Here is a 13,693-nt window from a genome sequence, read left to right as displayed (position 1 = left end):
TGGACTTTTTTGGCTTTTGGACTGAGTGAAATACTGGAAATAAAACTTCATAAATAATAAAAAGCGAATGACTTGGGTCACCGACATGGAGCGGGGTGGATTTTGACTCAGGGCAGATTTCCACTCACCCTTTTACACTCACACACAGACACGGCATCATTGTGGGGTTTGGGCTGGCTGTTCGGGGGTTGCTTTTCCCAAGCAGAGGCTGTATGAAAGGCCTTTACAAGCTAAATTTTTTTTTTTTTTAAAAAGAGGAAGAGATATGCAGAAGCATTGAGCACCAAAGGCCATTTACGGCTTTGAGAAATGGCTGAGCGCTGGGGAGCAGCCCAAGTGTAAGGTGAGCCGCGTACCAGCCGTGGCCGTGCTGCTGGGAACAACCTGCATTTCTGTGGGCCGCTAACGGGGCTTAATCGTAGCCGTTACTGGAAACTCGTAACCATGTGAGTAATTCTTGCTTCCTCTCTTTCTTCCATTGAAGTAATGGAGAGCACGAAGGAGCCAGTGGGGATATTTGCCTAATTACCACCACGATGTAAAACGGCTTTTAGGATCATCTATTCCTCCGGCAGTAACTATTTTAAAGATATTGTAATTGCAGTGGCAGTGATTTTTAAGTGCAAGAAGAAATGAAGCCGTATTGATACTCTACTCAAATAAGCGTATTCAAAAATACAAGTGCTTTTAAAGAAGTTCAGGAAATTCCAATACAAAAAGACCAAAAAAATGTGCTGTACAGCTTTGCTGAGTTAGTGTTGGAGAGGCAAAGAAAAGAACCAGATTTAAACCAGCGTTCAGTAAACAAAATATAAAAGAAACTATGCCATAATATCTTCTCTTTGCTTCTGCTTTTGTTTATTTAACAATGAAAAGCCTGAAAATAAATGATCTCTTGAAAGTCAGGTAGGTCTATTTTATGCGATGCTAGGAAGGTGTGAGATTTATATGGCTGCAATACACACAACTCCTTCTGAAAACTAGGTTTGCTGGTCCAAACTCATATTGAGAAGCAATTCTATTCATTCCTACACAGCTATACAGACTCATGCTAGCAACATGTCTCATTTCAAAATAAAACAAGGCTGATTTTCACTTGTGTCAATATTAATATCATATGTACAACATCTCCGTGAAATGTATGCTAGCGCACAAATATACAGATATGAGACAGACAACAAGCATTTTGCTTAGAAATGCGGCTTGCAGAGCCTCGGGAAAACAAATTAAAATACTTTCTAATGATGGTGGATGGGAACCCTGTTTTGCCTTGCCACAGGAAAGATACTGCAGCTTAACTTATTTAAGGAAATAGTGCCAGCTACTGGACAGAAGATTCATCCACAAGGCCAGAGCTTTGTCTTGTAAGAGCAATTTCTCTGTGGATGAAGTTGCATCTCTAAGTATTGGTAACTGCAGTCAGCTGTAACCACTAAAGTAATTTTAGTGCATCATAAGCAAAGGAGATTATCTCTTTATGAAAAATTATACAATATATAGAATATATTTCTCCAGTATTTTAAATTATCATTTTTCTCAGTAGGATGCATTGTGTCACTTTGTTGGTTTTGTTTGATTTTCCTGTTGTGTTATTACCTCTACAATGCGGAGGCCCCGGTACGTGAGGGAATACTACATATAAACGTATATACAAAGTGACCACAGCCATACGGGAAAAAAAATACTACACAGAGAAACATATTCCAAACCCAAGAAACACAGGGAGTAGGTGTTAAGTATACAGATGTAACACCGAGAAATTCTGTTTTGGTAAGACCGAGTAAGACATTTTGTATAGTACAGAATTGTTTTGTTTTAATTAGAAGAAAACACCTAGAAATTAGGATGGAAAATCATCTTTTAGCGGCAGTGACTTATTTTTATATTACCTGGATGTCAGGTCCCTGACTGGCTCAATTGGCAACCTGCTTCCAATCACGTGTGGTAACTGTGGAGTACTAATCAGGATAAATATCACAATTAAACATGAATCATTCTTGCTTATATTTTAGGCGTGGAGAGGAAAAGTTGCCGTAGAACTCCCAGTGCTTTCGACTGATCCTTTTTCCTTAGATCCAGAATAAGCTCCAATAAATGAACCGTCTTCATTGAACATCCCATGCTCCCCTTCGCCATAATCTACCAGACTATCAGCACTTTCAGTCGCTTTAATGTCCCCGTTAATTGACTGGAGGCTGCCTTTCAGCGGCTTTTCATCGCTGTCACTACAAAACAAAGAAATGCCTTTCCAAAAATCCAGCTTTTAATTGCCAGCATGGAAACTGCTCTTTTATTGTGCAAGAAAGCAGCAGGAGGGAAGAGCGAGGGAAACGGTTCTATGTGGGTTGTACGTTGAGAACGATATGACCCTGCGAGTCCTGTTTGGTCTGGTGCACCTCAAACCAGTCATGCACGCCAACCTGAATTCTCCACACACATGGTTTTGTGGTTATTACACCAATGGGACTGGTTAAAAAGGCCAAATATCAATGAAAACTACACGTGCCTTTTGGTTTTTTTTCCCCTTTTTGCCCTGGACAGACAGAAGAATGGACAGAAAGTGAAGGGGAAAGAAAAGGAGATGCTGGAAAGGATTTGAGGAGCCCGTTCCAGCGAACAGTGCTGGTGCCAAGTCTTCGGCACCTTATGGAAAGAGACATTTTCATTTTATAAAACAGTGGGCAATATTCTGGGCCTATTGATTTCATTTTTCTTTTGAGGTGGGCGGGTGAACCGACGTAAAGCTGTGGGACGAGGCATCAGCTTTAGGTTGTGTCTTACTGCTTTGTGAGCATTTGTTTGATTTTAGATAACTAACAAAGGGGCTATTTTCCCTTTTTACATTCTTTTTCCTGTTATCTTACTATAACTGATGGACTTTCTCTCTGCTCAAGGGGAGGAACAGCGAAAAAAAAAAGCAGAGTCAGAGTGTCTGTATCTGCTCCTATGCAGCCTATGTTCAATGGCAATGTCGTGAAAAAGGACAGACGGACCATCAAAATTCAGGAAAAAAAGAAAATTCCACTGGCCATGCCTTCTAATGGCACCGCAGAAGAAGAACAAAAACAATCTGACTTCTCCTGATCGAACAGGATATTTGGGGGGACTGGGAACATAGATTAAAAGATTACAAAAAACCCAAATTAGGCATCTGAACTAGGTAGGTAATTACTCAATTACGGCCCTTGCTGATGCCAACTCAGCGTCAAAGCTTTGGTAATGCTATCTAAGGAATGACAGAGAAATGCACCTGAACTTTACCTCTTCAGCATATAATTGATAACGTGTATAATCAACACAGTAAAAATATTTGCTACTTTTCTACACGTGGCATTTCTATTTATAAAAAAAGAGGAGTTTGGAGTTTGAGGGGAAAGGAGGGGGTCAAAGTTATTAACCTCAGGACTTTCTTACCTTTCTAAATATTTGTCCCATTAGAAAGCATTAAAAATTAAATAAAGATGAAATTATGCAGAAAAAAACCCCCTATTGCAGTACAAATAATGTAGTATATATAAGTTGGATTTCAACAGAAATTTTACGCCCATAAGGCCAGTGACACCAGTTTTCCAGCAGTTTTATAGTGACATATTTTTCTTCATACCACAGTTACAAGATATTGTAAGCTTGAGTTATTTTAAAGCAGCCAAAGTGATTATTTCAGTTCTCGTACAGAAACTTCTGTAGTGAGGTTTGTTTGGGTTTTTGCCATTTCTTGCTGCGATTCAAACTTTGCTTTGCTTTCTTCCACAAAATGAACATTCCTCACATTACACGATTTTGGCCTGACTGGGCTTCAGAAACCCACTGAGGACACAAAAGTCTTGCAATTGGAAATTACAGCAGGAACCCAAATTATCATATATATTTACATTATTCATACAATGATAAATAAATAAAAAAAAGTGAAAAATAACCACTGATACATCAACATTTACTTATATCCCAACCTGGATGGATTTGAGTATACTGGATATACCTTTATATTCCTACTATTATCCACTCCTACGAGGTTTGCTTTGAAAGTGAAAAATAGCATTAATTGCATGCTATAAAAATGTCTTAAATAATGATGACATCTGGAACAAATAAAACCCCAACAAACACAAATGCTTGTTAAAGCAGGTCCTATTTACCTATATTCCCCAAAGATTTCATCTTTTATTGATTGAGCTTCGGGATCTGGATGCAAATCTTCTTTTTCTTTCACTGTACAAATGAAATAAAGCACAGATCTGTATGCCATGTTCCGCTGTGGACTTTTCCTTTTGCAGGTGCAATGGGAAAACCGCCTGTCATCACCTGCGGACTAACCTGGAGGGCAGCAGCTCGCACTGCATCTCTGGCTGGACACAACCAGCACGCTTCCACAAACGGTTTGGGGCCGTTCCCTAAGTTTTAAGAAAGCTAGCAAGTATTTATAGAATCATCGAATGGTTTGGGTTGGAAGGGACGTTTAAAGGCCATCTAGTCCAACCCCCCTGCAATGAGCATCTTCAACTAGATCAGGTGGCTCAGAGCCCCGTCCAACCTGACCTGGAATGTTTCCAGGGATGCGGCATCGACCACCTCTCCAGGCAACAACATCTATACTTAATTATTTCTACTTAAATCCTTACTCATTGCTTTAAAAACTACAGAATTACTTTTAGCAAAATACTCTACTCTTAAGCATGTACCCCTGGACGTTCTGTCAGTATGTCAAGCAGCAGTTATCAGGTGTAAAGCGAGCAGGTAGCCCAGCCAACGGAGGCTCAGAGGTGCAGCTGGTGAAGGACCTTGGCTCTACAGGGGGATTACATACGGGAAGATTCAACGAGAAGCATCAAAGGCCTTAGCAAGATCTCTGACCAGCACACAGCGCTATCTCACACAGAGAGCACGGCTTCACTTATATTCATTAGAATCCATTCTGCGGATATTTATCAAAAGCTACAAATCCTAATTGGATGTTTCTGCTTGCGGCTTTGCAGCCTCCAGAGATAAAAGTCTGAAGGATGCTCGTTATTAACATGCGAACATAGCGAAAGGACAATAAATCCATTTACCTGAATATTTTCCTCCTTTATTTCTTCTGACAAAGCAAATAGTTAGCAGCAGTAGGGTGAGCAAAGCGATGGCACACATCAGTCCAATAAACCACCCCTGGGTGGAAATTCCATCATAAATGCCAGCATAGGCTTTGTGAAACAGAAGAGGAGTAGAAAAAAAAAGAAAATTAATCAGAGGAAAAGGACATCACCCTACTATAACATGAATACATAACATCATCTTCAGTGAATCTTAATTGAATCAGACTATCACTACTTATTGTGTTCAACTTCAAGAAACACAGGACAGAAATACGTCCAGAGCGTGACATTTTTAGACTTAAGGGGAATGTGCAGTCTACAAGGCACAATACAGACATTTCAGCAAGGTAATTCTGAGAGAGCAGTTGACTCAAAGGATTAATGCCAAATAGGAAAGCTGAACAGAGAATTGTTAAGCCTCTCATGCAAAAGCAGTTTTGCGAAAGAAATAGAGTTAAAAGTGCACCCGCTACATGCAAACCACTGGACTGGCACACTTAAAATGGATTATATCACAGCACTACCCTTTCAAAAATCACATAAGAGGGAAAACTGTTTTCTAAAGGGTTGTAATTGTTCCAGGCTATTGTGCGTCACATCAAGCACAGGACTCAGCCGAGAACCAGGGATGCGTTTATGCTCCCTTGGGATTCAAGTGCAACTTGGGGCAACTTAAAAATCACACAACAAAATGATGATTTTGGGACACACTCACTGCATAACATAAGATGTAACCCCAACATACATTTACATTCCAAATAAATCTTTATCACCTTGAAGGGTTTCATGTCTCACCTCTCCCCCTTGTCTCAATTACATCTTCAAAAATGCTATTGTTATCAACCCAATTCTTAGTCACTAGACGAACTGTATATTCAGTTCCAGGCTCAAGTGCCTCAATGGGGTGAAACTTTTGGGTGGGCTTTACTGCTTCTGAAATCCTGCCGATCCCTTTACCTATGGAATGTACACATTCAAGTCATATTGATTAATGGTATTCGTTGAAGAAAAGGCCTGTGAAATGCGCAGTTACAAATAATGCAAATAACACACAAATACGGCACACACGGATTTTTAACATTTGTCATCAGATAATCTGATTTGCAAAAGCAGGCAGTGAAGTAAAAAAACATTTCCCCTATTTGATTTTTAATATTCCATCAGATAAAATAAACAGCAGACTGAAGTAATCCTGATGTTTATGAAGGGGTTTGTACATTTCCCAGGATGAAAGTTAATATTGATGGGGGATTATGGATCTGCTTTAACTAATGCGTGCTTAAAAAATTACAACTTGAAAATGGGCTTGCTTTGTATAGATAATCTGGGGTTTGATGCTTCTCCCATTGAACTGAACTCAGCAGGGAAGCACAGACAGCTTGTTATCTGGAAATGGATTCTTATACGTCTCATGGAAAAAAAATTAACGTTGGGATTTGGACTCGTTTCTCCCCTGACGATGATTTTCCATGTCCTTTTAAATTCCACAATGCCTGCACAAAGCACTGTTTTAGATATAGCTGAAGTTTGCTTTTAAATTGATATTTAGGCATTTAAATGCTTAATATTTGATTAAGAGGCAGAAGGGAAATTCCAGTAGCCCTGGTTTTAGAGCCTTCTTTACTTTTGCATTGCAAAATGCCTACTGTCATTTCTGTCTGCATTAAGATTGCAGGGTATTAAATAAGCTTTTTGAAAATAGCATTCGTGGATAACAGAAAAAAAGGACATCTACAGAGGTTAGCAATCACTGCCTGAACGGGAAAAGCCTGTTCATCCAAGCAAATTCAGAGTTGCGTGTTGATATTTATTTGGGATTTCTTTACTCAACCAAAGGGTACAACACGGGAGGGCGCCTGCCCTCCATGGCAGGAGAGAGATCTTGGGGGGGCTGCACTTAATAAATATAACTCTTTAATGGCGTTCAGTTGCCTAATTTGCCTGCTTTATCCAAAGTCACCTAAACTTAGGACTGAGCGCACAGTATAATTTGAAAACTGCTTGACCAATTAGCACTGACAGTAAAACAACGCTCATTAATACTTAAACTAGTAAATTAGCAAAGCAAGAAGCTTGCGGAGATTAAGGCTTAGTTGACAGCTGAAGAAAAAAAAAAAAAAGATTAAGATGAATCCAAGCACAATCAAAGCAGCAGTTCAAGATAAGTTTTCCAAGGCAACTATACACGTATTACAATAAGCAGTTAAATTAGCAGACCATTGGGACCCAGAGAGAACCCATACAGCTGAAATACTGCTGATATCGAAGCGCAGTTTATTAGCATAAATTAATCCATCTATGGGTAATTTTTGCTAAATGAAGTATGTGAAACAGCTATAATTTTTAATCAAACTGCAATTGAAGCAACAGGATACCACAGGTATATTTTAATCACATGTTCTAAAATCAAGACATCAGAAAAACATATTTAATGTAAACATTGTCCGTAAAGTAACAAGAATAAATGTGAACCTTCAACCCATTGTGCATTAAATACCGTATAACACTTCTGCATGACACGATAACCACACGGTCCGATTTGCACGCAACACAAGTCTCCTTAGGAAGGATTTCTCCTGAATTCCTGGTAAGCAAAATGCTTAACCCTGAGCTCAGTGGCACCCACAGCTGTGCTCCGTTGTGCGTTTTCTTACACCAGCTTAACCAGTCCATATCTATCTCCCAGTTATTTCCAGCTCGTGCCAGCCTCTTCATTTTGAGCAGCCAGCTCTTCACAGAAGCAGAAAAGGGCAACTGATACGGCTGGAAAATAACCTTTTTCTGCTGGGTTCTTTCTCGGCACACCCGGCAGCGCAGGGTGCCAGAGGGAGGGTTTGTGCCCAGCCTGACCTGGCACTGGGGATTTACCATTGGTTCTCCAGGCCGTTGGACATCACCTATCCCAAAACACTAAACAACATTTTTTTTTATTCTTTAAAACTCGGTACAGTTGTCCAGTGATGGGTGATTATGAGGTTTCTTTCCACGCCATTTCTTTCTGGTCTGTGTTACACACTCAATATAGCACCTAGAGAGGAGAAAGCATTGCTAATTGGGGCAAGTTTGGTGGCTGGAATAGAAAAAGCAGTGTAGCATCCTGAAAAATAAAAGCAAAGATATACAGATAAGGAAAAAGCTCAACATACTGAAAGGTCAGTGAGCTGCAGAAATTAGCTGCAGAAAATTGAAAGCAGTCGGGTTAGGTTTTTAATCTACAATAAGGGAGAAGAGGCATTAGTAATAAAGGCATATCACCAGCACTTCTCATCTTCCCCCACTATTTATCAGCCATACCATGGGACTCGCGTGAACATTAAACACTGAACTGCAATTTTACAATATTCCTACTGGGCTTTGAGATTTATGAGAACAACAGAACACACATTTTTTATAGAAGCTTATGGTATAAAGGGAAAAACAATATAAACTGCCCCCAAAGACTTACAAGAGTGCTAGTTCTCCAAAAGTTAGCACATCTGTTATAAAACATACTTACCTAAAAAAGCTGGCAGTCTAATAGCTAAATACTAATTGTAGGCAACATCTTAATTTATAACCATACCTGTCTAAATACATCTGCCGCAATAAATGGAAAGTTGAACTTTCATTAGTTTTCCCCTACTGCCTGGGCTATTAAAAGTGTATAAATATGCATCACAAGCATCCTTCATCTTCTGGGCTTTTTTAGCGCAGGAGGTGATTCAGGCTAAATTGGGAATATTTTAAACTATAGAGATTAGTAAACCTGTTGTATGTAACGTCTATTGAGAAGAATTTCTAGGTGAGTTAGTGATCATCTATTTGTACTGATTGCCATTTGTAGGAGGAATCTGAGCTCGGACAAGAAGATGGGTTATAGCTTGTTCATCTCTTGCTGCGTCTCTTTAGCTCTTTGTGTTGGCTACACTGGGGCAGGCTGACAGAAGAGGAAAAAGTTAAAAAAAAATAGCAAAGACAAACAGTTAATCACAATTTTCCTTCAAGTACTCCAAGACTGATATATTTAGCGTATTATATTTAACAGGCCTATTTTTCGTGCTCAAAATGATCGGGGTTTGAAACAGCAATACATCACGTGTTCCTTTTCCCGGCCCAGCCTGTGTGTAGCACCTGGGTGCGGCAGGATGGTTCGTTGCCTGCAATTAGTAACAGGGTTTGATGGGCTACAGGGCCCCTGGCCAAAGAAGAGGCAGCAGAGGGGAGTGGCATAAATGACAGAAGAAGAAACTTTTCACCAAGATTTCATCGGATTCTCTTGGTTGTGAGTAAATAGGGTATATCTGGGGGGTTGGCTGGTAACAATACCAGGGGTTACATATGGCTAAGGCAGTTGTATTTTTCCTTTTTCATATATGGGGGGTTGGCTGGTAACAATACCAGGGGTTACATATGGCTAAGGCAGTTGTATTTTTCCTTTTTCACTGTGCCTGTGGCAAAAGAGAACTAAACCCATCTATTTTGTAACAAATGGCTACTCTCCTCATCTTATGGTGTGTCATGAAGGTTAGTACCCTCCAGCTAAGATTTTCAAAAAGCCTGTGGGAGTTACGTGCCAATTGCCATTGAAATATAATGAAACTGGTGAACTTCTATTCTCTGGCTTCTCTGGAAAATAAAACTCTGGATGAATTTTTCATTAGGGCTTGAATTTCTGGACAGACAGTAATCATTCTCAACATGTAATATGTGTTTAGTAATCCTCCAGAAACTCTGGTAGCTCTGGATGAAAAGAAGCTTTGTGTTAAAGAAGGACTGCTATATTAAATTAATTTTTTTCACTTATGTAAGAACATTATTTTGTGTTATGCTTCTGAGGGCTAATGATCATTTGGAAATCAACATTTTCAAGGGGAAAGTTAATTAGTTTGTAAGCCATTTAAGAAATACCGCCTGACAATGGAAAGTTAGAGATAAGACTCCCTTTCTAAAGACAGTATACCTTCTCCTGTGGAATGAAACCAAGTGGAAGCCACAGAAATTAAACTATCATCTATTTGCAGTACAATGCAAATATCCTTTGCCCAAGTTCTTCATGATTGTCCACAGTATTTTATCAACAGCTGATAAAGACCTTTGGTGTATGTCAGCATTTCATATCTGAGCTATTTTGGCTGTTTAAGATCTTTCATAATAAAGAGGCCTTTTATTTCATTGACTTTGTATTAGCTGCCAACGCCAGTGGTGTTGGGTCATGCAACGAGGATGCTGTAAATGAAAGCTTTTATATCGCCTATTTCTATGTCTCGCTAATTCCAGTGGGCCTGCATTTAATCTTAGAGACAAACACTAAAGGGTGGTTTTCCTCTGGTAAGTAATTACAGCGAAGGAGCCGCGTCTGACAGAGGCAGTGCTGCAGAGCAGAGGGCTCTACCTCCGCTGCCGCTGGGCATGCGCAGGATGCAGAATCCGGCACTGCTCCACCGGAGAATGAAGAAATAGAGATGTGAGCGCCCGACGGTCTTCTCCTATCAGTATCCACTCATCGACCTTTTGGTAAAGCGTTGCTAACCCAAAGGAATACGTTACTCCTGACAAAAAATTCAATCTGAATGGTTTTGTTCACAGAGGAAGATGCTGCAGTTGTAGAGAAAGGGTACGATCTACCCATTTATCTATACAGGGAGTTATATTTATTTAATTGAGAGAAGCTTTTCTTACTAAATTGAGTCATTCATGCCACTGCAAACTCATCGTCAGGAGATGGGCTGCACATAAATGACAGGCTGGGAAAACTATCATTTAAAGCACAACAAATTTCCCTACACAGACTTTTTTGTAGTGGTGTACATACATGTACATGCTAAAAAAAGAGATTGACTTTTCTTTCTGATTCCAGACCATAGTAGCAGGGATAACTGCAAATAAATGAAAGCAATAGAAGTGATGCAGATCAAGTATATCAATGATAAAATGTGAATGAATCCATGGCTTCTACCTGAAAATCTCCACTTTCCTGGCAGAATGTGTTGTTAAATTCTGAAATACCCACGGCACAGCCTGCAAAGGCTGTATTACAGCGGTGGAAGTTATTCAAAGTCTTAAAATGAACAATGAAAGCTTTATGGTTTTGTTACTGAAACCAGAACATAATGGATATACAATCACTGAATCAAAACCCAAAGAAACTTGGAGTGCTCTATCTCGGAGTTTCATTTCAGAGGGCACCATGTTTTATGTCTGTCATTTACGTGGGTCATTTTAAATGATCAACTTTGACTTTTGAAATCACTCCCTTTTTTCAAAAAGAGAGATTGTTTTAATTTTGAGCAATCGCCTTGCTTCCCATGTCACAGCTTAAAACCCCAAGAAGGTCAGTGAAAAGAGTGATTTTTTTTCAGCCTATCGTGTTTGGTTGAAAAACGCCTGAACAATTTAGGCAGCAAATAATGCCACAAAACTCCAATGGCATCTCAGTGACAGATGCAGCGTCCTAATTTAGGGTGGCTTGAGAACCAGCAAGGAGCACACATTAATCGCAGAACTGGACCCTTGTGGCTTTCACTAATTATACTACTCTGTTCTCAAGCATTTCACCAGAATCAGTTGTTGCCACTGCCAAAACAAAGTCTTAGGAAAGAAAAGAAGAGAAGAAGAATGAAATGAATGGCCACATTATCATCCTTTTAAGCATATCAGGCAGGGATGCATTTCATAAAATCTGACAAGTTTATTCAAAGAAATTACTGACTTTCAAGTGGTCAAAGCACATTATTCTGGCTGCTCACTGAAGGCCAGAAAAGGCAACTAATGAGGTGAAATTGCATATTCTTAGCTTGAAAAAAAAGGATGTTTTACTTTTCTTAATGAAGAATAAATTTTAAACCGTGCTGATAGATTAATAGTTACTAGCACGTGAGTACCTGTATATAGGGTGAGTCTGGAGGCTACAAGACAGTTGAGAAGGAGTTTCACTACTTGAGAAAATGGATGATAGTTCATGATTGGATCCTGAACTGGGATGTGATGAGTTTAAAGTACTTTTAACTTGTTTTACCAGTAACTGAAGAGATTTTGCATCCTGGAAGTCCAATAGGATGTTGTACAACAAGGACCATTTTTCTATTTTATATCAACATTGTTCCAGACTGTTATCATTGCTAAAAATGATGAAGCCAGGACTCTTTTGCTTATCACGTTCTCTTTCTCCTTCCCCCTGGTAAGTGCACACAATGGTTTCTGATTAATAGCAAGGACTTGTTCCTCGGTTTTCAGACTTGCTGAGCATGGTACATTTTATTTCATTTCAGCTGAATGTGAAAGATGAGCTACCGTGTAGTGCTTGCGATTTTCCTTTAAATCATGGAACATCAGTGTTTTAGGATAGGGCATAAGTGGCACATAAACGCTCACTTCTAGTCTCTGATAAAATAATAATAATAAAATAATGGATCAAAGGCACTCCAGTCAACTTGATGTTAATCTGGATTTTTCATGTCAAATACCTGCCCCTAATGTTGCTGGCAGTCCCCCATCTTCATGCAAGGGCAGAATTTGTTTTTATATTACTGAGAACAGATTATTTAGATCTTCAATTTTCTGTTTGTGACTAAATGCAATTCACTTATTGTAGTACGGCTTAAAGAGTTGATCGGTGGGAACAGAAACACAGTACTGTAAAGCAAAATGAAACAGATAAGCTCTACTGTTCTGAAGGCCGCATGGCTACATTAAAAAGTTCATTGATTGTTCTCTGGGAAAGAAAAACAAATTTATTTCCTCTAATTACAAAGGAAATGTCAAGCCTGGAATATTCTCAATAGATTTTTCCATTATTGTTAGAGCTTCTCCACATAAAAACATATTGCCTATTAACTTACTCCCTTGAGCCATCGTTAGTCCTTCTTCTGTGACCGGCTTCCCACAGCCTTTGACTGTACAAGCCTTTACATAGAATTTGTACTTGGTGCTGGGGCTGAGACCTGAAAGCCTCCAGCTGAGCGTGGAGCGGTTCGTTACGCGGACGTCGTTCAGAGGTCCGATCTCGTGCGTTTCGTTTACTGAAAGGGAAAAGGAGGTTGAGTCAGATCCAGCAGCTAAAGGCTACGGACATGAAACGTATCATGAACGCTCCTGGAAGGGAAGTACTCTGCAGTTAAGTAGGAAGGATGAAGCCTGAATAAGCATATCTCACCTTCCTGCCAAGTGCCTAAATGGGATTTATCTCCTCCACGTCAATCTCCCAACTACGCGGTGAGCTATTACTGTTCTTAAAAAGCTCTCTGATTCTCGATATGCACATACTGAGTGGGTGGTAAAAATTACTGTCTCCTAGATCATTAAATATATATGAATTGCTTCTTGCTTTGCTTCCAAACATCTGCAAACTTTTGCAAGCAAGTTAGCGGAGGGCTGTTCTGCTTTGCTTCCTCTGCCTAGGCACAGTTGGCAGCTGAAGGAGGCGTTCCCACTCCTAAAATGCCTAAATAGATGTATCCGCTCTCTGCTTATAATCATCAAAACCAAAGGGAAGAACCAGCCTCCAGCCCCAGCTTGCCAAGGCAACTGGGCAGTTCTGCCACCAGCAGAGAGAAGTGCAAAGTACATGGGATTTTTTTTTTTGTAAATAGGGCACAGTCTAATCCTGTTCCGTCCTCAAACAACATATAAAATACCCTGAATTG

The 13,693-nt window shown here is 39.8% G+C and overlaps 1 protein-coding gene across 11 annotated transcripts in view; it reads right to left on the bottom strand.

Moving 5' to 3' along the window:
• Nucleotides 1-249: 249 nt before the first annotated feature.
• The window catches only part of CHL1 (cell adhesion molecule L1 like), a 140,078-nt gene continuing 126,634 nt past the window's right edge, over nt 250-13,693 (bottom strand). For 10 of the 11 annotated variants that reach the window (XM_074602217.1, XM_074602222.1, XM_074602216.1 and 7 more), the window contains 5 exons: nt 12,890-13,069; nt 5,868-6,029; nt 5,049-5,180; nt 4,137-4,209; nt 250-2,225 (listed from right to left, as the gene is read on the bottom strand). In XM_074602217.1, coding sequence (XP_074458318.1) covers nt 2,009-2,225; nt 4,137-4,209; nt 5,049-5,180; nt 5,868-6,029; nt 12,890-13,069 — 764 coding nt within the window. In that variant the 3' untranslated portion in view covers nt 250-2,008. The remainder of the gene's footprint in view (nt 2,226-4,136; nt 4,210-5,048; nt 5,181-5,867; nt 6,030-12,889; nt 13,070-13,693) is intronic. The other variant, XM_074602225.1, reaches the window with a different exon arrangement.

The sequence above is a fragment of the Larus michahellis genome, chromosome 10 (genome assembly GCF_964199755.1).
Source record: "Larus michahellis chromosome 10, bLarMic1.1, whole genome shotgun sequence".
Classification (NCBI taxonomy): Eukaryota; Metazoa; Chordata; class Aves; order Charadriiformes; family Laridae; genus Larus; species Larus michahellis.
Note: the sequence above shows the minus strand (reverse complement) of the source record. Positions and strands in the feature narration are given on the sequence as shown.